The 24,646-nt window shown below is 42.1% G+C and overlaps 1 protein-coding gene across 1 annotated transcript in view; it reads right to left on the reverse strand.

The window, feature by feature from the left end:
• The window catches only part of LOC146797518 (inter-alpha-trypsin inhibitor heavy chain H4-like), a 548,934-nt gene that overhangs the window by 278,898 nt on the left and 245,390 nt on the right, over positions 1–24,646 (reverse strand). Inside the window, exons 17-18 of the mRNA XM_085627617.1 lie at positions 12,443–12,469; positions 159–185 (exon numbers count right to left, since the gene is read on the reverse strand). Of these exons, the coding sequence (XP_085483743.1) occupies positions 159–185; positions 12,443–12,469 (54 nt within the window). The remainder of the gene's footprint in view (positions 1–158; positions 186–12,442; positions 12,470–24,646) is intronic.

The following is a 24,646-nucleotide window of genomic DNA, read 5'->3' on the forward strand; positions in this document are numbered from 1 at the left end:
GCTCGTTTAATCAAATCCTCCTGAAGCGCACTCCAGGTTTTGGGCTAACCACACTTGAAAATCTGTGAATAAATGTTTAACTTAAAAGTAACCAAAAACCTCTTCAGGGCCAATAACAAATCAATGTGAATTACTGCTGTGAACCTAAAGTGACTTACCAGGTACTTTCCGGCCACCTCCTGGTCCTAAGGGAAAAAACATAAAACAACATTGTTTTAATTTTTTTTAAAGTTTGGAGGCACTTTTCACAAAATCTGTGTGTTTTTTTGTGGCATTTTTGGAATGCTCTTTCCCTAACAGAAACTTGAGGAAATTCAGAATTTGTAACCACAAATTCACATTTACAAGGCATTCTGGGCAAGGAAACTAAGAGGGATTCACACATGCCACACTACTTTGCACTTGCCCTTGTGCCAAGATTTCTGGGGTTAATAAGTCACTCGTGTGCTGGCAGGCTGTGGCTCCAAATGCTGCATTCAAAAAGAAGGTTTCCCAAAATACATATTCTAGGCCTTCCAATCCTTACTTTTTGTGACCTTTCCTTTCCTGTGCTATTTAGAAAAGCGTAGGAAGCTGGGTGACATGTGCTTTCCCACTTCCGTATATTCCAATATATCCCCTCACTGAAATGTGAAGAAATTCAGTCCTTGACTTGGTATATACATCTGCTTACCCTCGCAAACTGGTCTCGAGACTCTATGCCACCACACTAGCGGTGTCCTCGCTCTCCGCTGATCGCACCCGCATTGCCTGGAGCGAGGACCTTGGCATCGATCTTTCTCAGGAGGACTGGCTGTATTGTTGTAAGCAGACCAGACACCTATCTCCTAATTACCACCTAGGCCTCATTCATTTTAAGTACTTGCACAGGCTGTACCGCTCCCGCGCTCAGCTGTACAGAATAGGCCTCACCTCCAGTGATAGATGTCTCCGGTGCTCGTCGACAGCGGCGGGCTTCTCTCATCTTGTCTGGCTGTGCCCATCAGTTTCTGCATATTGGCGCGACGTGTGTACTGATATTACTGAGATTACCTCCTTGCCTGTCTCGCCAGATCCATTGACCTGACTACTCAGCTTGGTTAAATGCATTGCCCAGATGCCTCCCGTCGGCTCACGGCTATGCTGCTTGTTCTCGTGCATCGCAGAGTTGCTATACATTGGTGCCGGAGGCCCGCACCTAATGTTGGTGCCTGGCTTGAGGATGCTTTGCGTTGTCAGACGCTTCTGTCAGAATTTTGGGAACTAACGCCAGCTATGGGCCAGCCGCATGATATCTGGGGACCTCTTGTTTCATTTCTCCTTTCTCGGACTGCCTCTCCCTCTGCGACCTCTCCCCCTCTCCCTGCCGGCACTCTGCCCACGGCGGCCGCCAATGCTGGTCCGTAGAACTCCACGCTCCTCTCCCCGCTCGCTGCCGTTTTCCTCACGACCCCCCTGCTGGCACCCCACACCATTCGATGCCCCTCTGTACCCCCCCTTGCTCCATGCCCTGCCACTCCTCCTTACAATTAATGGTGTGCCGTTATTCTACAACTGCCTTTCTGTGATTGATAACTGACGTGGCCTCTCTACTTTCTCTTGTTATTTGCGGAAGTACTGCTTGATTACCTTGTAACCTGATGTGCACAACTTTTAATAAAGGTCTTTGAAAAAAAAATGTTTTAAAAATTGAAGCACAGTTGCTTTTAAGAGTGTGTGGCTGAGAGGATGGATTGATGAATGGATGGAATTATGGATGAGTGTGCATCACGCCATACAGTCAGTCACCTGTTCATCGTCCATGTACTCATTCACCGATTGACTCATTCCTTCAATCATCTACTCAGACATCCACCCACCTAGTCACACACAATCAAAAATGTGCACACTTACACACTCTTCAAACAAAGAATAAACACATGGAGTTACAAAAAAGGAAGATCTATTGAATGTGGCATGGTTTGTTTCTTATTTAATATTTTTTGTGTTTTTGATTCATTTTATTATTGAGCAGGAGCTGGTAGAATAAATCTGCATTTGCGGATTGTGGGCTCTTTCTCTCTTCTTGCTATCAGAACCAGGCATGTGTTGTGTCGTAGGGCGGGGGTATAATATTCCCTTAAACGGATCTTAATTTCGGATCGTCCTGTGGTCACCACCACCAACCCTGTTTTCACTTTTTTCTCCTATTTGTAATGTGCCCTTTTGTATGAAGCATGCTTTGAGTAAGGTGTGCCCTGCTGCTGTGCAATGGTAATAATTTCACATTTGTAGCGTAGCGTAGCGTAGTGTATGTTGTCAAATTCAGTGTGGTTCAGATCGCTATTTCAAAACAAGCCACTGCACCTATAATTTTATAGCAGCAATAACAAAAATGTTCTCCACTTTGAGTTTAGATACAGATCTTACGTATCAACGTATTTTTCCTTAGACACAGAATGGGTAAAAACCTACCATACATAAGGCTCAATATCTACACTATTGTAGGAACACTGGCACCAGGAGCAAACAGCAACTCTCTGGGTATATGTTCAGATGCATTAGATACCCAGTGGGTGGAGTGAGGCTAAGGAACCGAGAACACAGCATGGAGGCTTCACATTACTTTTCTGAAGTATAAGAAGCTGAGTTTATTTTGCCAGCTTTGAAAGACAGAGAACCTCGATTTACCCAGACATTTGGCTAGACATCTTCTCAATAGCGCATAGAGTAGTGGCCAGAAAGCACCCACCCCCCTTTGTTTCCAACTTTGTCAGATACACAGACTAGGGAGTGGGTCACTGGGGTGGAATCTGGAGGTGCCTGTGCTTGAGCCATGTTGGCATCTATGGCAGCTTGTCACTTGTAGCTGTGAAGCTTGTGAGAAAGGCTCATCCTGGTTGGCAATGTACAGCAGAGCCTGGATGACAATTTCTACACTCTCTGCCTGACAGCACTAGTGGTGCTGGGCCCTCCATAGTTCCCTGTCTATAGAGACATGGTGGTGCCTCCAGCCTCACCTCCTAAACCTCCAAAAGCAGCTACATGAAAGGCCTGTTTTTGTGTGGGAATGGAGATGTGGCCGTGCCTGGAGACACTCTTGTCCCACTCAGGCTCATACAACTACAATGAAATGTTCGCATATAAGAAGAAAAGCTCCACACACCAGTATTGACATTCACAATTTACCAATAGCTGAACGGGTGATGGAATTTGGTTGCCTAGTGAGTGAGTGACCCTCACTGCAACTAATGGCAGAGAGGGACAGATTGGCAGCTATTGGTTGTTAAAATGGTTAGCTCTTGCAAGACAGGTAAAGCTGCCTCTGACAGACTTTAACTCTTCCATACTTCGATGAAGGATATAAAATTTAATTTGTATCCTTTTTCAGTCATATTTGTATTTTACCACTTGCATATTTTTGTGCGCTATTCACAGACATTTGAATTCAATGTGGATTGTTACAGGTAAACAATGAAGGCTGCTCCTGGCTTTGAGAATATGATCATATTTGACAGATAATATTTCTCACTCAAAATACTCAAAAAATATTTAAATTACCTTCCTCAGTCACGAACGATTGAAAATTATGCTATCAAGTTTCTAGGTAGCAGTTAATAGGTGGTACTATTTCCCAGTGTCATGTTATAAAGCTCATAGACCTCTGATGTATGAAAGGCTGACTGCGGCTTCCAGAATTGCACCTTGCACACAGTAGGCCGCACCTGATTTCAGTAGTCTTCTTGAATTCCATTATTTTTTCATTATTTAGTCCCATTTTTTATGTATTTATGTCTTTCCACTTTATTAATGTTCTTTTTTTTTATTTTGCTTCTTTCTATTAATTTTACTAAAGTGATAGAGGTCTCCTACAATGGGCATCGAAAGCACCCTTTTGTAAATGGCACACTAATGATGCAATAAACAAGGGATGCCCACTTGGGTTGGGGTATGCTATCAGCAACTCAGCTCAAAGCAGAAGGCATTAATGAACATCGTATGGAAGCTTTTCTGAAATTCTGCAGCTTTTTAGGAGTCAGGTCAAAGCCAAAATATTGGCAACTTACTGTAATGCATGACCGTATCTGGAGAGCTCTGGTTGATACGTTGAAAAAGAAAGAAGAATAAATCATTACACCCTTCATCTAATAAAGACTACTTGAACTACCAACGTTGTGAAGAACCCATTAATAACAGATCTTAACATTGGCGACGATTGGGTAACAGGTATTCAAGTATTGACCACCAGTTCTCTTAAGAAACCCACGGATTTGAATTCCAGAGCTGACGGAGTTACAGCGTTGAAGGAACATTTGGTTTACAAGGAAAAACAAATTCGTAAGGAAACTGTAAGTTTGAAATTCGTTCTTTGAAACGGGAATATACGAAAGGAGAATATACAAAATCGGATTTTTCATTAGTAACCGTTACCTGCATTATTCAAATGCCTCCTGGATCACCGGATCCGTGCTGTCCTGGGGAGCGTGCGTGCTGTTTAGTGGCTTCTGTGACGTGCGGAGGTGAGACACGACGTAATCCAACTCTCTCACCTCAGCTCTCTCGGAGTGTTCTCTGACGTGTGGAGGTGCGACACGACCTCTTGAAGCATTTCACTGCTACGGAGCTTCCGGGGCATGTTGTTTCCATGCGCGGTGACACGGTGATGCACACACCCTGAGTTTTGCTTCTACAGATGTGTGCTCCACTACTCTTCTGCACATGCGTGGTGACGCGCACACCGATTTACAATTTTGCTCATACAACGAGCACGAAGGAGTGCAGTGAAGCGCAGTAAGGAGAGAAGAAACACTGCAAAGAGAGGAGTAACGTAGTGAGGCACACATTTAGTTTGTTTGTTGAGTGCACACCTTGGAGATGTGCGGTGATACGCACACCTTTGTGGATCTGTAATTTCTAACCTTTTAATGTACCATTGATTGCTGGTATGCAGATTTTACAACTTATTTGTGGTGGACAATTCACCTTTTTGCACATACTCATTATGTCATCCTCTAACATGTCCCAACCTCCACAGTTCCTTTCAGATAAAGGTGACCCTACTCTTCCTTGGAGTAGGTGGAAGCTGTTATTTGACTCATATTTGTTGGCCATTGGTGGGGAGAAATTCTCTGCGCTTAGGAAACAAGCAATTCTTTTACACAATCTGGGAATTGAGGGTAGACATGTCTATGAAAGCCTAGATGAGATTGTTTTGGGGCGAGGTGAAGGTGAACCTAAGAATGTTTATGATATGTCATTAATGATGTTAGAGAAGCATTTTGGGGCTAGAATAAATGTTGTCTTAGAACGACATAAATTCTTTATGAGGGTGCAAGGTAAATTGGAGAAAATTGGAAACTATGTGGCAACTTTAAAAACTTTAGCTCGTACATGTAATTTTGAGCAACTCACAGATTATTTAAATTGGGATCAGATTGTGAGATGTACTAATGATGTAAAAGTCCAGCAAAAACTTTTAGCTAAAAATCCTGATCTCAAAGAGACATTAGCTATTGTAGAAAGCCTAGAAAACACGAATATGTGGGTGCGTGAGATGAAGGATGTTAGGAGCGACGCAGTGCCTAAGTAAGAAGTAGCTGTCAATGAAATAAAAAAAATGATGACAACAAAAAAAATGAAGAAAATAGTGCTTGCGATAAGGTTGGTGATGTCAAGAGACAAAACAGTGCAGAGACACGTAAGAAATTTGGCAATAGTGAGTACCAAAACACATGCCGTTTCCCAAATGGTTTCAAATGCTTTAGGTGTGGTAGTGAAGGACATCTATCGAATAGTCAAAGTTGTTTTGCAAGATTTGCATTGTGTAAAAACTGTGGCAAAAAGGGACACTATGCTCGCATGTGTCGTTGTGTTAAAACTCAAGTGGTACATTGTGTGGAAGAACAAGGAAATGTTATGTTAAGTGTTAAAGAAGAAAATGGTGTAGTGGATGGTGATGCCTTGGAGATGCCGGTCTGTGACATCATGGTTGGAGGGAAAAAGTTGCCGGTTTTAGCTGACTCTGGGTCTCCATATACGATGGTTGGAGATAAGAATTGGGAGAAATTGTTTGACAAGGAGAATTTAGAGCTTTCCCCACCTGACATTAATCCAGTGGGTTATGGGGGCAAAAAAATTGACGTTCTAGGGTACGGAGTGATGAAAATTCAATTTAAGGACAGAGAAACTGTTAGTAAAGTGTATGTGGCCAGAAGGGGATATAACTTGTTGGGGTGGAGACATCAGAGAGATATGGGTATCACTCTGAATCCCAACTCGCCTGAGAAAGTGTTATTACTGTCTACCTGTCAGTCTGCTGATGACATTTGTGCAGAATTCCCTACAGTTTTCAGTGACAATTTGGGTTTGTTGAAGAGTTTTGAACACAAGATTATTCTGAAGCACGGAGCTCAACCTTCTGTCTCAAAAGTGAGGAGAGTGCCACATTTAATGATGGAGCCTTTAGAGCATGAAATCAAAAAACTCCTTCAAGCTGGTGTCATCGAGGAGATAGAGAGCTCGGAATGGTTGGCCCCAGTGGTTTTAGTGCCCAAAGATGGTGGAAAGAGCATCAGGATGTGTGTGGACTTGAGGGAACTTAATAAACACATCTGGGTGGACAGACAACCTCTACCAAATATTTCAGAGACTCTGGCACTAATAAAAGATGCAAAATATTTCAGTGTGATGGATTTATCGTCAGCATACCACCAAGTGAAGCTCGATCCGGAGTCAAAACATCTGACTTCGTTTGTCACACCCATGGGAGCTTACAGATTTATCCACATGCCTTTTGGTTTGGCCTCGGCAGCTGCTTGCTTTCAGAGAGTCATGTGTAAAGTTCTGGAAGGATTACAGAAAGTTTTGGTATTTCAAGATGACATGTTAATTTATGGGTGTGATAAGAATGAACATGATAAACATTTGCGGGAGGTTCTTTCTCGTTTGTAAAGTTCAGGACTTGTAATCAAGAAAGAAAAATTTAAATTTTGTGTAACCTCTGTGAATTATCTGGGGCATACGATTTCAGGTGAAGGAATTAGTCCAAAGTTAGATCTAGCTGATAGGGTAATTAAAGCACCTGTACATTCAGATAAGGATCAAGTTCGATCCTTTTTGGGGCTTGCTGAATTTCGCTCTAAATTTGTTCCGAATTTTGCTAGCTTGTCTCTGCCGTTGAGATCATTGTTAAAAAAAAATGCTAGGTTTGAATGGTCGCAAGAGTGTGCAATTTCTTGTAACAGCATTAAGAAGATTATTGGCAAAATGCCTACACTTGGACATTTTGATGCTTGTAAAAAGACAATATTAACTACAGATGCAAGTATGAGGGATCTAGGAGCGGTATTGTTTCAAGTTGTGGATGGAGAAACGAAAATTATAGCATTTGCTTCACGTTCCTTGAGAGGTGCTGAGGAGAGATATTCTGTTGTAGAGCGTGAGGCTTTGGCAGTATATTGGGCCATCCGTCATTTTAAGTTTTTCTTATGGGGTATACCCATACTGGTTAAAACAGATCATCAACCGCTTTGTCAGATATTTTCTTGTAGAGAGGCTGAAACATCTCCTCGCATCAAAAGATGGATGGAGGGATTAACGGAGTTTAACTTTAGAGTTGAATATGTTCAGGGTTCCAAAAATTTACCAGCTGATTGTTTGTCTAGGATGCCATTAGATGTTGTTGGAGATGGAGTTGAAGATTCTTTGGTAGCATGGGTCTGTGAGTCTGCTGGTTATGCAGATGAATGGGATCAAGCTTGTCGAGAAGATAAGGAATGGGATGTACTTAAAGATTGGATTGTCAAGGGTTGGCCTTCAGATCAAGAGGTGCCAGACACTTACAGATCTTTCTTGCACGTGAAAGATGAGTTGTGTATAATTGATGAGAAATTACTCAGAGGTGAGAGAGTGATACCCCCTCGTAGTCTTTGGAGAAAATTAATTAACTTGGCACACAATCTGGGAATTGAGGGTAGACATGTCTATTAAAGCCTAGATGAGATTGTTTTGGGGCGAGGTGAAGGTGAACCTGAGAATGTTTATGATATGTCAGTAATGATGTTAAAGAAGCATTTTGGGGCTAGAATAAATGTTGTCTTAGAACAACATAAATTCTTTACGAGGGTGCAAGGTAAATTGGAGAAATAATTAATGAGGAATTACACAGAGGTGAGAGAGTGATCCCCCTCGTAGTCTTTGGAGTAAATTAATTAACTTGGCACACGAAGGACATTTGGGAAGAAATCTGACCAAGGCTAGTGTTCGTGAATGGTATTGGTGGCCTGGTATGGATTATCAGGTGGAGGAAGTTGTTAAGGATTGTTGGGAGTGCTCCAATAATGATAAAAGCAGGAAAACTTACGTAGCTCCTCTTTCTCCTGTGGATATTCCCACTGAGCCTTGGGTTAAGTTGGGTTTAGATATTGCTGGACCTTTTGATCTTTTACGACAAGATGAGCGTTATGTACTATTGTTGGTAGATTATACTTCCAAATGGGTTGTAACCAAATGTGTGCCCATGGTCAATACTCGGACTGTGATTGAGTTTCTTACAGAAGAATTTTCTAGGGAAGGAATTCCCAAGTGTCTCATTACTGATAATGGGGTACAATTTGTTTCTCAAGAGATGGGTCTTTTTCTTAATGATTTGTCCATCAATAATTTTAAAACTGCATTGTACCTACCACAAGCTAATGGTCTAGCAGAAAGCATGAACAAAATTGTGAAGAATTGTGTTCAGAGAGCTTTGCATACCCAATCTTCTATAAAATCCTTGCTCAGGGAGACATTTTGGGCTCATCGTAATACTCCAAATAATGTAACCTTGTTGTCACCTTTTTCAATCTTGAGAGGGAGAAAACCTCATGATAAGTTGAATCCAGCTTGGTTGAAGAGGAGTGTTAGTGTGTGCCAACACAGTGTAGAAGATGAATTCATCAAGGGAGGTATAAAGTTAGATTTGATGGGAAAAATAGAGTTTGTGAGAAAAAATGGTATGTTGGAGATAGAGTCCTGGTTAGAAGACCAGGGTTGATAAAAAAGGGTCTTTCCAGGTTTATGGGTCCATTTTTGATTGTGGAAGTGAGGAAGAATGTTGTACGTCTTAATACAGGGAAAGTTTGGACTATGTCCAGGTTGGTCAAGTGGAATGGAGATAGAGCCAGATTATGAAAGACTGCTTTTAGGCATCCTTGCGTACCAAGTGACCAAGCTTCTAGTTCTGTTGCCCAACCTGATAATGAATGTGGGGAAATTTGTTCTGGGGGACACACTTCCAGAAGGGCAAGGTTTCCTCCTGTTTGGCATCGTGATTATCTCATGATGTAGTACTCACGTTGATAGGACACGTTAATAGGCTGAATTTTCTTTGTTTTTAAGTATTCATGTGAATTCTTTTGATGTTAGCTGGTATGTAATATGGATACCTGTTTTATTCACTCAGTGCTTGTGTATGTTTTACTGTTTTTATTATTGTATTTTATTTCCTTTCATGTGAGGGAGATGTGTTGTGGTTGAATACTACCACTTTAAATAGAGTCCTTTGTAAGTTACCTAGTAATGTGGATACTCCATTTTGGAACATAGAGTCTGCCAGAGTCAGTTGTGGTCTGACCTGCGTCCGGACTGGTGGTCTTTACCCTTCATCTAATAAAGACAACTTGAACTACCAACGTTGTGAAGAACCCATTAATAACAGATCTTAACAATTGTCTAATTAAATCGTCCGAGTTTGAAGCATACAAACTACAACAAGCACAACTTCAGGAATCAAAAATATTTGTCCCAGTCCTTCTCATGTTGTGCCCATACAATCTGAACTGCCTACTTCAGACTGCCTCATTCCCCATCTTTAAGAGAGAGAGTTAAAGACTCTCCTATTCCTGAGGAACTTTTCCTAAAGCTCTCCAGCCCTTCTTCCTTCGCAACTCCTACATTTCAGAGTGGGTATATAATATCTGTGATGTCATGCTTAGCCATGACAAGACCCATATTTCCATTCTTTATGTGTATTTTGACATCCTGTGCTTCAATTATAATTATACTCTCATGTATAGATGCCTTACTTGGGCCTGGTTTGCACAAACAAACCTGTAAAAATAACATTAAATGAACAACCTCTCGAGAAGTCGTGATGGCACTTGGATGTTTATATGTGCAAAGTTCCATGTTTACTATCATGGCACCAATAGCATGTAAAGACCCTCTACAGATCAGAAAAAACAAGAGGCACTAGACCCACATCTCAGTTTTGTTCATTGTGTACAGAAAGCTGGGATCCTATGGGCCCAATTCCCACAACTAGTTGGGCATGTGACTTATAGGCAGAAATAACGTTTATTATCATCAAAAGTCGGATTATTTATTCACAAACATTTTTTCGCCTGAGCAAATCTTTGACCAGGAGTGTGGGATAGCCATTGGCCAAAAACGTTATTATTTTGGGGTATTCATGAGGATGTGAATTAGAAAGTAAAACATATCTCCTAGCCCCAGAAAGTGGTTGTGTAAGGGAAAAAGGTTTTTCCTTCTAAAAAAAAAAATTCTCATTGGAGAAAAAATGTTTACATGGGAATCACTCAATCAATCGGGATTTGTAGAGTGAGGCTAATCAGCTGAGAGGGTTTCCAGGTGCTGGAAACCTGCTGCCATCAGTCCAAGAGCCATGTCTTGAGTACCTTTCTGAATTCTGTGAGAGAGCATGCTGTTTGGAGGTGGAGGAAGGTTGTTCCAAGACTTGGTAGGAGAAGGAGGGTGGGAGAGCGCAGGTGTCTGGAGGGTTGGTAGTAGTTCAGGCAGTGGTTGATGTATGCTGGCCCTTGGTCGTGGAGGGCATTGTAGGCATGTGTCAGCATCTTGAATTGGCATGTTTTCTCGATGGCAGCCAGTGGAGACTCCTGAGGTGGAAGGTGATGTGGGCCCTTTTGGGGAGGTTGAGGATGAGTCTGGCCACTGAGTTCTGGATGGTTTAGCGACTCTTCAGGTGATGGGTGGAGATTCCTGCATAGGGTGCATTGCCGTAGTTAAGTCAGCTGCTAACTAGTACTTGGGTGATGGTTTTCCTAGTGTCGATGGAGAGTCATCTGAAGATCATTTGGAGCATAAAAAATAAATCATAAAAGATTTCCAGGAGTACATCTGAAAACTGCGATTGTTCCAGGTTTCAAGGTGTATACCTGGAAATCTTTTGCAGATTCCAATAAATCTGACATTTCCATCATTAAATACTTGGAACCCACAGATGCAGTTTTCTGACTCCTTTTCTAGATAAACAGATCGATTATTTTTAGGTCTTGGGTACAAAACGCTACCAGTAACAAGTTAAACATGAATTATGTCACTTTTTTTACACTAAATAGCAACAGCTTCTTAAGGGACGTAATACGGGAAAAATCGGATGCAAACTCTGTGATATATTTTTGAGGCACAGTAAAGCAAGGCTCCTTGCTGCACTGCCCTGCTTCACAAGAAAAGGGAAGGAATGTGCCGTATTTATCCAATACGGCGCATTCCTGTCCTTTTCCCTTGTGCTGGCACCATTTTCACAGCCTAGATCTAATGCAGGTACTTCTGTACCATAATGCAAGGGTTTCTGCATTGTAGGCTAGATGTTTTTTTGCAGGAAGAGGCGACTTCCTGCACAAAAACAATCATGAGAGGCCTTTTCTTCTTTGTGTGAGCACACATAGAAAGAGGACAAAATGAGGAGAAATAAAGATATTTCTCGTTGTTATGCATCTCCTGGGGAGGAATATCTTTTTTAGCACATCCCAAGTTCTTGTAAATCTGGGAATGCGTTAAAATCAATGGATGTTCTGTGGGAACACCTGGGCAACATCCATGGAAATGCCTCCCAGGCACAGAGTAATGCAACGTAGCGATTTGTGCTGCATTACATTACTCCAGATTGATGAAGCCACGCAGTGCCACACAAGGTGGCCTTGCGTAGCTTCATAAATCTCATTTTACATTTGTGTTGCTCTTGCACCACATTGCATGTTGCAGGAGCGACGCAGAATGGTTCATGAATATGCACCTCTATTTGAACCATTTTAAAATTACCATACATCATAGTTACTCCAAAATTTTCGCTAAATCCTGGGATTATGTGCTCCTAATTTCCTCCTGGTTCTATTTGGAAGAAACTGCGCACGGAAAAAAGTTGCAATGTAGGTGAATGCCATACAAAAAAATAGTCACACAGCCCTTTTCACCATCTAATCCCAATTGCACAAAATTTGATCTGTGCGCAAACCTTGACACAATGCTGTGCACAAATGCTTGTAAAAGACTATTCTGAAAGGACCTGCCAGTAATGGAAATACTCAGCTCGTTTAATCAAATCCTCCTGAAGCGCACTCCAGGTTTTGGGCTAACCACACTTGAAAATCTGTGAATAAATGTTTAACTTAAAAGTAACCAAAAACCTCTTCAGGGCCAATAACAAATCAATGTGAATTACTGCTGTGAACCTAAAGTGACTTACCAGGTACTTTCCGGCCACCTCCTGGTCCTAAGGGAAAAAACATAAAACAACATTGTTTTAATTTTTTTTAAAGTTTGGAGGCACTTTTCACAAAATCTGTGTGTTTTTTTGTGGCATTTTTGGAATGCTCTTTCCCTAACAGAAACTTGAGGAAATTCAGAATTTGTAACCACAAATTCACATTTACAAGGCATTCTGGGCAAGGAAACTAAGAGGGATTCACACATGCCACACTACTTTGCACTTGCCCTTGTGCCAAGATTTCTGGGGTTAATAAGTCACTCGTGTGCTGGCAGGCTGTGGCTCCAAATGCTGCATTCAAAAAGAAGGTTTCCCAAAATACATATTCTAGGCCTTCCAATCCTTACTTTTTGTGACCTTTCCTTTCCTGTGCTATTTAGAAAAGCGTAGGAAGCTGGGTGACATGTGCTTTCCCACTTCCGTATATTCCAATATATCCCCTCACTGAAATGTGAAGAAATTCAGTCCTTGACTTGGTATATACATCTGCTTACCCTCGCAAACTGGTCTCGAGACTCTATGCCACCACACTAGCGGTGTCCTCGCTCTCCGCTGATCGCACCCGCATTGCCTGGAGCGAGGACCTTGGCATCGATCTTTCTCAGGAGGACTGGCTGTATTGTTGTAAGCAGACCAGACACCTATCTCCTAATTACCACCTAGGCCTCATTCATTTTAAGTACTTGCACAGGCTGTACCGCTCCCGCGCTCAGCTGTACAGAATAGGCCTCACCTCCAGTGATAGATGTCTCCGGTGCTCGTCGACAGCGGCGGGCTTCTCTCATCTTGTCTGGCTGTGCCCATCAGTTTCTGCATATTGGCGCGACGTGTGTACTGATATTACTGAGATTACCTCCTTGCCTGTCTCGCCAGATCCATTGACCTGACTACTCAGCTTGGTTAAATGCATTGCCCAGATGCCTCCCGTCGGCTCACGGCTATGCTGCTTGTTCTCGTGCATCGCAGAGTTGCTATACATTGGTGCCGGAGGCCCGCACCTAATGTTGGTGCCTGGCTTGAGGATGCTTTGCGTTGTCAGACGCTTCTGTCAGAATTTTGGGAACTAACGCCAGCTATGGGCCAGCCGCATGATATCTGGGGACCTCTTGTTTCATTTCTCCTTTCTCGGACTGCCTCTCCCTCTGCGACCTCTCCCCCTCTCCCTGCCGGCACTCTGCCCACGGCGGCCGCCAATGCTGGTCCGTAGAACTCCACGCTCCTCTCCCCGCTCGCTGCCGTTTTCCTCACGACCCCCCTGCTGGCACCCCACACCATTCGATGCCCCTCTGTACCCCCCCTTGCTCCATGCCCTGCCACTCCTCCTTACAATTAATGGTGTGCCGTTATTCTACAACTGCCTTTCTGTGATTGATAACTGACGTGGCCTCTCTACTTTCTCTTGTTATTTGCGGAAGTACTGCTTGATTACCTTGTAACCTGATGTGCACAACTTTTAATAAAGGTCTTTGAAAAAAAAATGTTTTAAAAATTGAAGCACAGTTGCTTTTAAGAGTGTGTGGCTGAGAGGATGGATTGATGAATGGATGGAATTATGGATGAGTGTGCATCACGCCATACAGTCAGTCACCTGTTCATCGTCCATGTACTCATTCACCGATTGACTCATTCCTTCAATCATCTACTCAGACATCCACCCACCTAGTCACACACAATCAAAAATGTGCACACTTACACACTCTTCAAACAAAGAATAAACACATGGAGTTACAAAAAAGGAAGATCTATTGAATGTGGCATGGTTTGTTTCTTATTTAATATTTTTTGTGTTTTTGATTCATTTTATTATTGAGCAGGAGCTGGTAGAATAAATCTGCATTTGCGGATTGTGGGCTCTTTCTCTCTTCTTGCTATCAGAACCAGGCATGTGTTGTGTCGTAGGGCGGGGGTATAATATTCCCTTAAACGGATCTTAATTTCGGATCGTCCTGTGGTCACCACCACCAACCCTGTTTTCACTTTTTTCTCCTATTTGTAATGTGCCCTTTTGTATGAAGCATGCTTTGAGTAAGGTGTGCCCTGCTGCTGTGCAATGGTAATAATTTCACATTTGTAGCGTAGCGTAGCGTAGTGTATGTTGTCAAATTCAGTGTGGTTCAGATCGCTATTTCAAAACAAGCCACTGCACCTATAATTTTATAGCAGCAATAACAAAAATGTTCTCCACTTTGAGTTTAGATACAGATCTTACGTATCAACGTATTTTTCCTTAGACACAGAATGGGTAAAAACCTACCATACATAAGGCTCAATATCTACACTATTGTAGGAACACTGGCACCAGGAGCAAACAGCAACTCTCTGGGTATATGTTCAGATGCATTAGATACCCAGTGGGTGGAGTGAGGCTAAGGAACCGAGAACACAGCATGGAGGCTTCACATTACTTTTCTGAAGTATAAGAAGCTGAGTTTATTTTGCCAGCTTTGAAAGACAGAGAACCTCGATTTACCCAGACATTTGGCTAGACATCTTCTCAATAGCGCATAGAGTAGTGGCCAGAAAGCACCCACCCCCCTTTGTTTCCAACTTTGTCAGATACACAGACTAGGGAGTGGGTCACTGGGGTGGAATCTGGAGGTGCCTGTGCTTGAGCCATGTTGGCATCTATGGCAGCTTGTCACTTGTAGCTGTGAAGCTTGTGAGAAAGGCTCATCCTGGTTGGCAATGTACAGCAGAGCCTGGATGACAATTTCTACACTCTCTGCCTGACAGCACTAGTGGTGCTGGGCCCTCCATAGTTCCCTGTCTATAGAGACATGGTGGTGCCTCCAGCCTCACCTCCTAAACCTCCAAAAGCAGCTACATGAAAGGCCTGTTTTTGTGTGGGAATGGAGATGTGGCCGTGCCTGGAGACACTCTTGTCCCACTCAGGCTCATACAACTACAATGAAATGTTCGCATATAAGAAGAAAAGCTCCACACACCAGTATTGACATTCACAATTTACCAATAGCTGAACGGGTGATGGAATTTGGTTGCCTAGTGAGTGAGTGACCCTCACTGCAACTAATGGCAGAGAGGGACAGATTGGCAGCTATTGGTTGTTAAAATGGTTAGCTCTTGCAAGACAGGTAAAGCTGCCTCTGACAGACTTTAACTCTTCCATACTTCGATGAAGGATATAAAATTTAATTTGTATCCTTTTTCAGTCATATTTGTATTTTACCACTTGCATATTTTTGTGCGCTATTCACAGACATTTGAATTCAATGTGGATTGTTACAGGTAAACAATGAAGGCTGCTCCTGGCTTTGAGAATATGATCATATTTGACAGATAATATTTCTCACTCAAAATACTCAAAAAATATTTAAATTACCTTCCTCAGTCACGAACGATTGAAAATTATGCTATCAAGTTTCTAGGTAGCAGTTAATAGGTGGTACTATTTCCCAGTGTCATGTTATAAAGCTCATAGACCTCTGATGTATGAAAGGCTGACTGCGGCTTCCAGAATTGCACCTTGCACACAGTAGGCCGCACCTGATTTCAGTAGTCTTCTTGAATTCCATTATTTTTTCATTATTTAGTCCCATTTTTTATGTATTTATGTCTTTCCACTTTATTAATGTTCTTTTTTTTTATTTTGCTTCTTTCTATTAATTTTACTAAAGTGATAGAGGTCTCCTACAATGGGCATCGAAAGCACCCTTTTGTAAATGGCACACTAATGATGCAATAAACAAGGGATGCCCACTTGGGTTGGGGTATGCTATCAGCAACTCAGCTCAAAGCAGAAGGCATTAATGAACATCGTATGGAAGCTTTTCTGAAATTCTGCAGCTTTTTAGGAGTCAGGTCAAAGCCAAAATATTGGCAACTTACTGTAATGCATGACCGTATCTGGAGAGCTCTGGTTGATACGTTGAAAAAGAAAGAAGAATAAATCATTACACCCTTCATCTAATAAAGACTACTTGAACTACCAACGTTGTGAAGAACCCATTAATAACAGATCTTAACATTGGCGACGATTGGGTAACAGGTATTCAAGTATTGACCACCAGTTCTCTTAAGAAACCCACGGATTTGAATTCCAGAGCTGACGGAGTTACAGCGTTGAAGGAACATTTGGTTTACAAGGAAAAACAAATTCGTAAGGAAACTGTAAGTTTGAAATTCGTTCTTTGAAACGGGAATATACGAAAGGAGAATATACAAAATCGGATTTTTCATTAGTAACCGTTACCTGCATTATTCAAATGCCTCCTGGATCACCGGATCCGTGCTGTCCTGGGGAGCGTGCGTGCTGTTTAGTGGCTTCTGTGACGTGCGGAGGTGAGACACGACGTAATCCAACTCTCTCACCTCAGCTCTCTCGGAGTGTTCTCTGACGTGTGGAGGTGCGACACGACCTCTTGAAGCATTTCACTGCTACGGAGCTTCCGGGGCATGTTGTTTCCATGCGCGGTGACACGGTGATGCACACACCCTGAGTTTTGCTTCTACAGATGTGTGCTCCACTACTCTTCTGCACATGCGTGGTGACGCGCACACCGATTTACAATTTTGCTCATACAACGAGCACGAAGGAGTGCAGTGAAGCGCAGTAAGGAGAGAAGAAACACTGCAAAGAGAGGAGTAACGTAGTGAGGCACACATTTAGTTTGTTTGTTGAGTGCACACCTTGGAGATGTGCGGTGATACGCACACCTTTGTGGATCTGTAATTTCTAACCTTTTAATGTACCATTGATTGCTGGTATGCAGATTTTACAACTTATTTGTGGTGGACAATTCACCTTTTTGCACATACTCATTATGTCATCCTCTAACATGTCCCAACCTCCACAGTTCCTTTCAGATAAAGGTGACCCTACTCTTCCTTGGAGTAGGTGGAAGCTGTTATTTGACTCATATTTGTTGGCCATTGGTGGGGAGAAATTCTCTGCGCTTAGGAAACAAGCAATTCTTTTACACAATCTGGGAATTGAGGGTAGACATGTCTATGAAAGCCTAGATGAGATTGTTTTGGGGCGAGGTGAAGGTGAACCTAAGAATGTTTATGATATGTCATTAATGATGTTAGAGAAGCATTTTGGGGCTAGAATAAATGTTGTCTTAGAACGACATAAATTCTTTATGAGGGTGCAAGGTAAATTGGAGAAAATTGGAAACTATGTGGCAACTTTAAAAACTTTAGCTCGTACATGTAATTTTGAGCAACTCACAGATTATTTAAATTGGGATCAGATTGTGAGATGTACTAATGATGTAAAAGTCCAGCAAAAACTTTTAGCTAAAAATCCTGATCTCAAAGAGACATTAGCTATTGTAGAAAGCCTAGAAAACACGAATATGTGGGTGCGTGAGATGAAGGATGTTAGGAGCGACGCAGTGCCTAAGTAAGAAGTAGCTGTCAATGAAATAAAAAAAATGATGACAACAAAAAAAATGAAGAAAATAGTGCTTGCGATAAGGTTGGTGATGTCAAGAGACAAAACAGTGCAGAGACACGTAAGAAATTTGGCAATAGTGAGTACCAAAACACATGCCGTTTCCCAAATGGTTTCAAATGCTTTAGGTGTGGTAGTGAAGGACATCTATCGAATAGTCAAAGTTGTTTTGCAAGATTTGCATTGTGTAAAAACTGTGGCAAAAAGGGACACTATGCTCGCATGTGTCGTTGTGTTAAAACTCAAGTGGTACATTGTGTGGAAGAACAAGGAAATGTTATGTTAAGTGTTAAAGAAGAAAATGGTGTAGTGGATGGTGATGCCTTGGAGATGCCGGTCTGTGACATCATGGTTGGAGGGAAAAAGTTGCCGGTTTTAGCTGACTCTGGGTCTCCATATACGATGGTTGGAGATAAGAATTGGGAGAAATTGTTTGACAAGGAGAATTTAGAGCTTTCCCCACCTGACATTAATCCAGTGGGTTATGGGGGCAAAAAAATTGACGTTCTAGGGTACGGAGTGATGAAAATTCAATTTAAGGACAGAGAAACTGTTAGTAAAGTGTATGTGGCCAGAAGGGGATATAACTTGTTGGGGTGGAGACATCAGAGAGATATGGGTATCACTCTGAATCCCAACTCGCCTGAGAAAGTGTTATTACTGTCTACCTGTCAGTCTGCTGATGACATTTGTGCAGAATTCCCTACAGTTTTCAGTGACAATTTGGGTTTGTTGAAGAGTTTTGAACACAAGATTATTCTGAAGCACGGAGCTCAACCTTCTGTCTCAAAAGTGAGGAGAGTGCCACATTTAATGATGGAGCCTTTAGAGCATGAAATCAAAAAACTCCTTCAAGCTGGTGTCATCGAGGAGATAGAGAGCTCGGAATGGTTGGCCCCAGTGGTTTTAGTGCCCAAAGATGGTGGAAAGAGCATCAGGATGTGTGTGGACTTGAGGGAACTTAATAAACACATCTGGGTGGACAGACAACCTCTACCAAATATTTCAGAGACTCTGGCACTAATAAAAGATGCAAAATATTTCAGTGTGATGGATTTATCGTCAGCATACCACCAAGTGAAGCTCGATCCGGAGTCAAAACATCTGACTTCGTTTGTCACACCCATGGGAGCTTACAGATTTATCCACATGCCTTTTGGTTTGGCCTCGGCAGCTGCTTGCTTTCAGAGAGTCATGTGTAAAGTTCTGGAAGGATTACAGAAAGTTTTGGTATTTCAAGATGACATGTTAATTTATGGGTGTGATAAGAATGAACATGATAAACATTTGCGGGAGGTTCTTTCTCGTTTGTAAAGTTCAGGACTTGTAATCAAGAAAGAAAAATTTAAATTTTGTGTAACATCTGTGAATTATCTGGGGCATACGATTTCAGGTGAAGGAATTAGTCCAAAGTTAGATCTAGCTGATAGTGTAATTAAAGCACCTGTACCTTCAGATAAGGATCAAGTTCGATCCTTTTTGGGGCTTGCTGAATTTTGCTCTAAATTTGTTCTGAATTTTGCTAGCTTGTCTCTGCCGTTGAGATCATTGTTAAAAAAAATGCTAGGTTTGAATGGTCGCAAGAGTGTGCAATTTCTTGTAACAGCATTAAGAAGATTATTGGCAAAATGCCTACACTTGGACATTTTGATGCTTGTAAAAAGACAATATTAACTACAGATGCAAGTATGAGGGATCTAGGAGCGGTATTGTCTCAAGTTGTGGATGGAGAAACGAAAATTATAGCATTTGCTTCACGTTCCTTGAGAGGTGCTGAGGAGAGATATTCTGTTGTAGAGCGTGAGGCTTTGGCAGTATATTGGGCCATCCGTCATTTTAAGTTTTTCTTATGGGGTATACCCATACTGGTTAAAACAGATCATCAACCGCTTTGTCAGATATTTTCTTGTAGAGAGGCTGAAACATCTCCTCGCATCAAAAGATGGATGGAGGGATTAACGGAGTTTAACTTTGGAGTTGAATATATTCAGGGTTCCAAAAATTTACCAGCTGATTGTTTGTCTAGGATGCCATTAGATGTTGTTGGAGATGGAGTTGAAGATTCTTTGGTAGCATGGGTCTGTGAGTCTGCTGGTTATGCAGATGAATGGGATCAAGCTTGTCGAGAAGATAAGGAATGGGATGTACTTAAAGATTGGATTGTCAAGGGTTGGCCTTCAGATCAAGAGGTGCCAGACACTTACAGATCTTTCTTGCACGTGAAAGATGAGTTGTGTATAATTGATGAGAAATTACTCAGAGGTGAGAGAGTGATACCCCCTCGTAGTCTTTGGAGTAAATTAATTAACTTGGCACACAATCTGGGAATTGAGGGTAGACATGTCTATGAAAGCCTAGATGAGATTGTTTTGGGGCGAGGTGAAGGTGAACCTGAGAATGTTTATGATATGTCAGTAATGATGTTAGAGAAGCATTTTGGGCCTAGAATAAATGTTGTCTTAGAACGACATAAATTCTTTACGAGGGTGCAAGGTAAATTGGAGAAATAATTGATGAGGAATTACACAGAGGTGAGAGAGTGATACCCCCTCGTAGTCTTTGGAGAAAATTAATTATCTTGGCACACGAAGGACATTTGGGAAGAAATCTGACCAAGGCTAGGGTTCGTGAATGGTATTGGTGGCCTGGTATGGATTATCAGGTGGAGGAAGTTGTTAAGGATTGTTGGGAGTGCTCCAATAATGATAAAAGCAGGAGAACGTACGGAACTCCTCTTTCTCCTGTGGAGATTCCCACTGAGCCTTGGGTTAAGTTGGGTTTAGATATTGCTGGACCTTTTGATCCTTTACGACAAGATGAGCGTTATGTACTATTGTTGGTAGATTATACTTCCAAATGGGTTTTAACCAAATGTGTGCCCATGGTCAATACTCGGACTGTGATTGAGTTTCTTACAGAAGAATTTTCTAGGGAAGGAATTCCCAAGTGTCTCATTACTGATAATGGGGTACAATTTGTTTCTCAAGAGATGGGTCTTTTTCTTAATGATTTGTCCATCAAACATTTTAAAACTGCATTGTACCTACCACAAGCTAATGGCCTAGCAGAAAGCATGAACAAAATTGTGAAGAATTGTGTTCAGAGAGCTTTGCATACCCAATCTTCTCTAAAATCCTTGCTTAGGGAGACATTTTGGGCTCATCGTAATACTCCAAATAATGTAACCTTGTTGTCACCTTTTTCAATCTTGAGAGGGAGAAAACCTCATGATAAGTTGAATCCAGCTTGGTTGAAGAGGAGTGTTAGTGTGTGCCAATCTAAAGAGAGAACACAGTGTAGAAGATTAATTCATCAAGGGAGGTATAAAGTTAGATTTGATGGGAAAAATAGAGTTTGTGAGAAAAAATGGTATGTTGGAGATAGAGTCCTGGTTAGAAGACCAGGGTTGATAAAAAAGGGTCTTTCCAGGTTTATGGGTCCATTTTTGATTGTGGAAGTGAGGAAGAATGTTGTAAGTCTTAATACAGGGAAAGTTTGGACTATGTCCAGGTTGGTCAAGTGGAATGGAGATAGAGCCAGATTATGAAAGACTGCTTTTAAGCATCCTTGCGTACCAAGTGACCAAGCTTCTAGTTCTGTTGCCCAACCTGATAATGAATGTGGGGAAATTTGTTCAGGGGGACACACTTCTAGAAGGGCAAGGTTTCCTCCTGATTGGCATCGTGATTATCTCATGATGTAGTACTCACGTTGATAGGACACGTTAATAGGCTGATTTCTTTGTTTTTAAGTATTCATGTGAATTCTTTTGATGTTAGCTGGTATGTAATATGGATACCTGTTTTATTCATTCAGTGCTTGTGTATGTTTTACTGTTTTTATTAATGTATTTTATTTCCTTTCATGTGAGGGAGATGTGTTGTGGTTGAATACTACCACTTTAAATAGAATCCTTTGTAGGTTACCTAGTAATGTGGATACTCCATTTTGGAACATAGAGTCTGCCTGAGTCAGTTGTGGTCTGACCTGCGTCCGGACTGGTGGTCTTTACCTTTCATCTAATAAAGAATACTTGAACTACCAACGTTGTGAAGAACCCATTAATAACAGATTTTAACAATTGTCTAATTAAATCGTCTGAGTTTGAAGCATACAAACTACTAAAAGCACAACTTCAGGAATCAAAAATATTTGTCCCAGTCCTTCTCATGTTGTGCCCATACAATCTGAACTACCTATTTCAGACTCCCTCAGTCCCCATCTTTAAGAGAGAGAGTTAAAGACTCTCCTATTCCTGAGGAACTTTTCCTAAAGCTCTCCAGCCCTTCTTCCTTCGCAACTCCTACATTTCAGAGTGGGTATATAATATCTGTGATGTCATGCTTAGCCATGACAAGACCCATATTTCCATTCTTTATGTGTATTTTGACATCCTGTGCTTCAATTATAATTATACTCTCATGTATAGATGCCTTACTTGGGCCTGGTTTGCACAAACAAACCTGTAAAAATAACATTAAATGAACAACCTCTCGAGAAGTCGTGATGGCACTTGGATGTCTATATGTGCAAAGTTCCATGTTTACTATCATTGAACCAATAGCATGTAAAGACCCTCTATAGATCAGAAACAACAAGAGACACTAGACCCACATCTCAGTTTTGTTCATTGTGTACAGAAAGCTGGGATCCTATGGGCCCAATTCCCACAACTAGTTGGGCATGTGACTTATAGGCAGAAATAACGTTTATTATCATCAAAAGTCGGATTATTTATTCACAAACATTTTTTCGCCTGAGCAAATCTTTGACCAGGAGTGTGGGATAGCCATTGGCCAAAAACGTTATTATTTTGGGGTATTCATGAGGATGTGAATTAGAAAGTAAAACACATCTCCTAGCCCCAGAAAGTGGTTGTGTAAGGGAAAAAGGTTTTTACTTCTTAAAAAAAAAATTCTCATTGGAGAAAAAATGTTTACATGGGAATCACTCAATCAATCGGGATTTGTAGAGTGAGGCTAATCAGCTGAGAGGGTTTCCAGGTGCTGGAAACCTGCTGCCATCAGTCCAAGAGCCATGTCTTGAGTACCTTTCTGAATTCTGTGAGAGAGCATGCTGTTTGAAGGTGGAGGAAGGTTGTTCCAAGACTTATTAGGAGAAGGAGGGTGGGAGAGCGCAGGTGTCTGGAGGGTTGGTAGTAGTTCAGGCAGTGGTTGATGTATGCTGGCCCTTGGTCGTGGAGGGCATTGTAGGCATGTGTCAGCATCTTGAATTGGCATGTTTTCTCGATGGCAGCCAGTGGAGACTCCTGAGGTGGAAGGTGATGTGGGCTCTTTTGGGGAGGTTGAGGATGAGTCTGGTCACTGAGTTCTGGATGGTTTAGCGACTCTTCAGGTGATGGGTGGAGATTCCTGCATAGGGTGCATTGCCGTAGTTAAGTCAGCTGCTAACTAGTACTTGGGTGATGGTTTTCCTAGTGTCGATGGAGAGTCATCTGAAGATCATTTGGAGCATAAAAAATAAATCATAAAAGATTTCCAGGAGTACATCTGAAAACTGCGATTGTTCCAGGTTTCAAGGTGTATACCTGGAAATCTTTTGCAGATTCCAATAAATCTGACATTTCCATCATTAAATACTTGGAACCCACAGATGCAGTTTTCTGACTCCTTTTCTAGATAAAGAGATCGATTATTTTTAGGTCTTGGGTACAAAACGCTACCATTAACCAGTTAAATATGAATTATGTCACTTTTTTTACACTAAATAGCAACAGCTTCTTAAGGGACGTAATACGGGAAAAATCGGATGCAAACTCTGTGATATATTTTTGAGGCACAGTACAGCAAGGCTCCTTGCTGCGCTGCCCTGCTTCACAAGAAAAGGGAAGGAATGTGCCGTATTTATCCAATACGGCGCATTCCTGTCCTTTTCCCTTGTGCTGGCACCGTTTTCACAGCCTAGCTCTAATGCAGGTACTTCTGTACCATAATGCAAGGGTTTCTGCATTGTAGGCTAGATGTTTTTGTGCAGGAAGAGGCGACTTCCTGCACAAAAACAATCATGAGAGGCCTTTTCTTCTTTCTGTGAGCACACATAGAAAGAGGACAAAATGAGGAGAAATAAAGATATTTCTCGTTGTTATGCATCTCCTGGGGAGGAATATCTTTTTTAGCACATCCCAAGTTCTTGTAAATCTGGGAATGCGTTAAAATCAATGGATGTTCTGTGGGAACACCTGGGCAACATCCATGGAAATGCCTCCCAGGCACAGAGTAATGCAACGTAGCGATTTGTGCTGCATTACATTACTCCAGATTGATGAAGCCACGCAGTGCCACACAAGGTGGCCTTGCGTAGCTTCATAAATCTCATTTTACATTTGTGTTGCTCTTGCACCACATTGCATGTTGCAGGAGCGACGCAGAATGGCTCATGAATATGCACCTCTATGGGGTGCCTCCTAACTACGACTCTCTGTTGCCCCTGCTCGTACCTGGGGACTGGGCGCCACTGCCTCCGAGTGTTCTGCTGCTGCTCTGCCTTTCCCCCCCCTCCCGCCGCCGCGTGTGAAACCTTTGTGGCCGCAGCGTGGAGGGAGGGTGTACCAAGACTACATTACCCAGGATCCCCGGGCCCACCTCGGAACCAGCGTCATCAGATTAGCGCCCGGAGGCGCTTAAAAATCGGCAGCACACCCGGTGGAGCGGGTGCCTCCTAACTACGACTCTCTGTTGCCCCTGCTCGTACCTGGGGACTGGGCGCCACTGCCTCCGAGTGTTCTGCTGCTGCTCTGCCTTTCCCCC

The sequence above is a fragment of the Triturus cristatus genome, chromosome 9 (assembly GCF_964204655.1).
Source record: "Triturus cristatus chromosome 9, aTriCri1.1, whole genome shotgun sequence".
Classification (NCBI taxonomy): domain Eukaryota; kingdom Metazoa; phylum Chordata; class Amphibia; order Caudata; family Salamandridae; genus Triturus; species Triturus cristatus.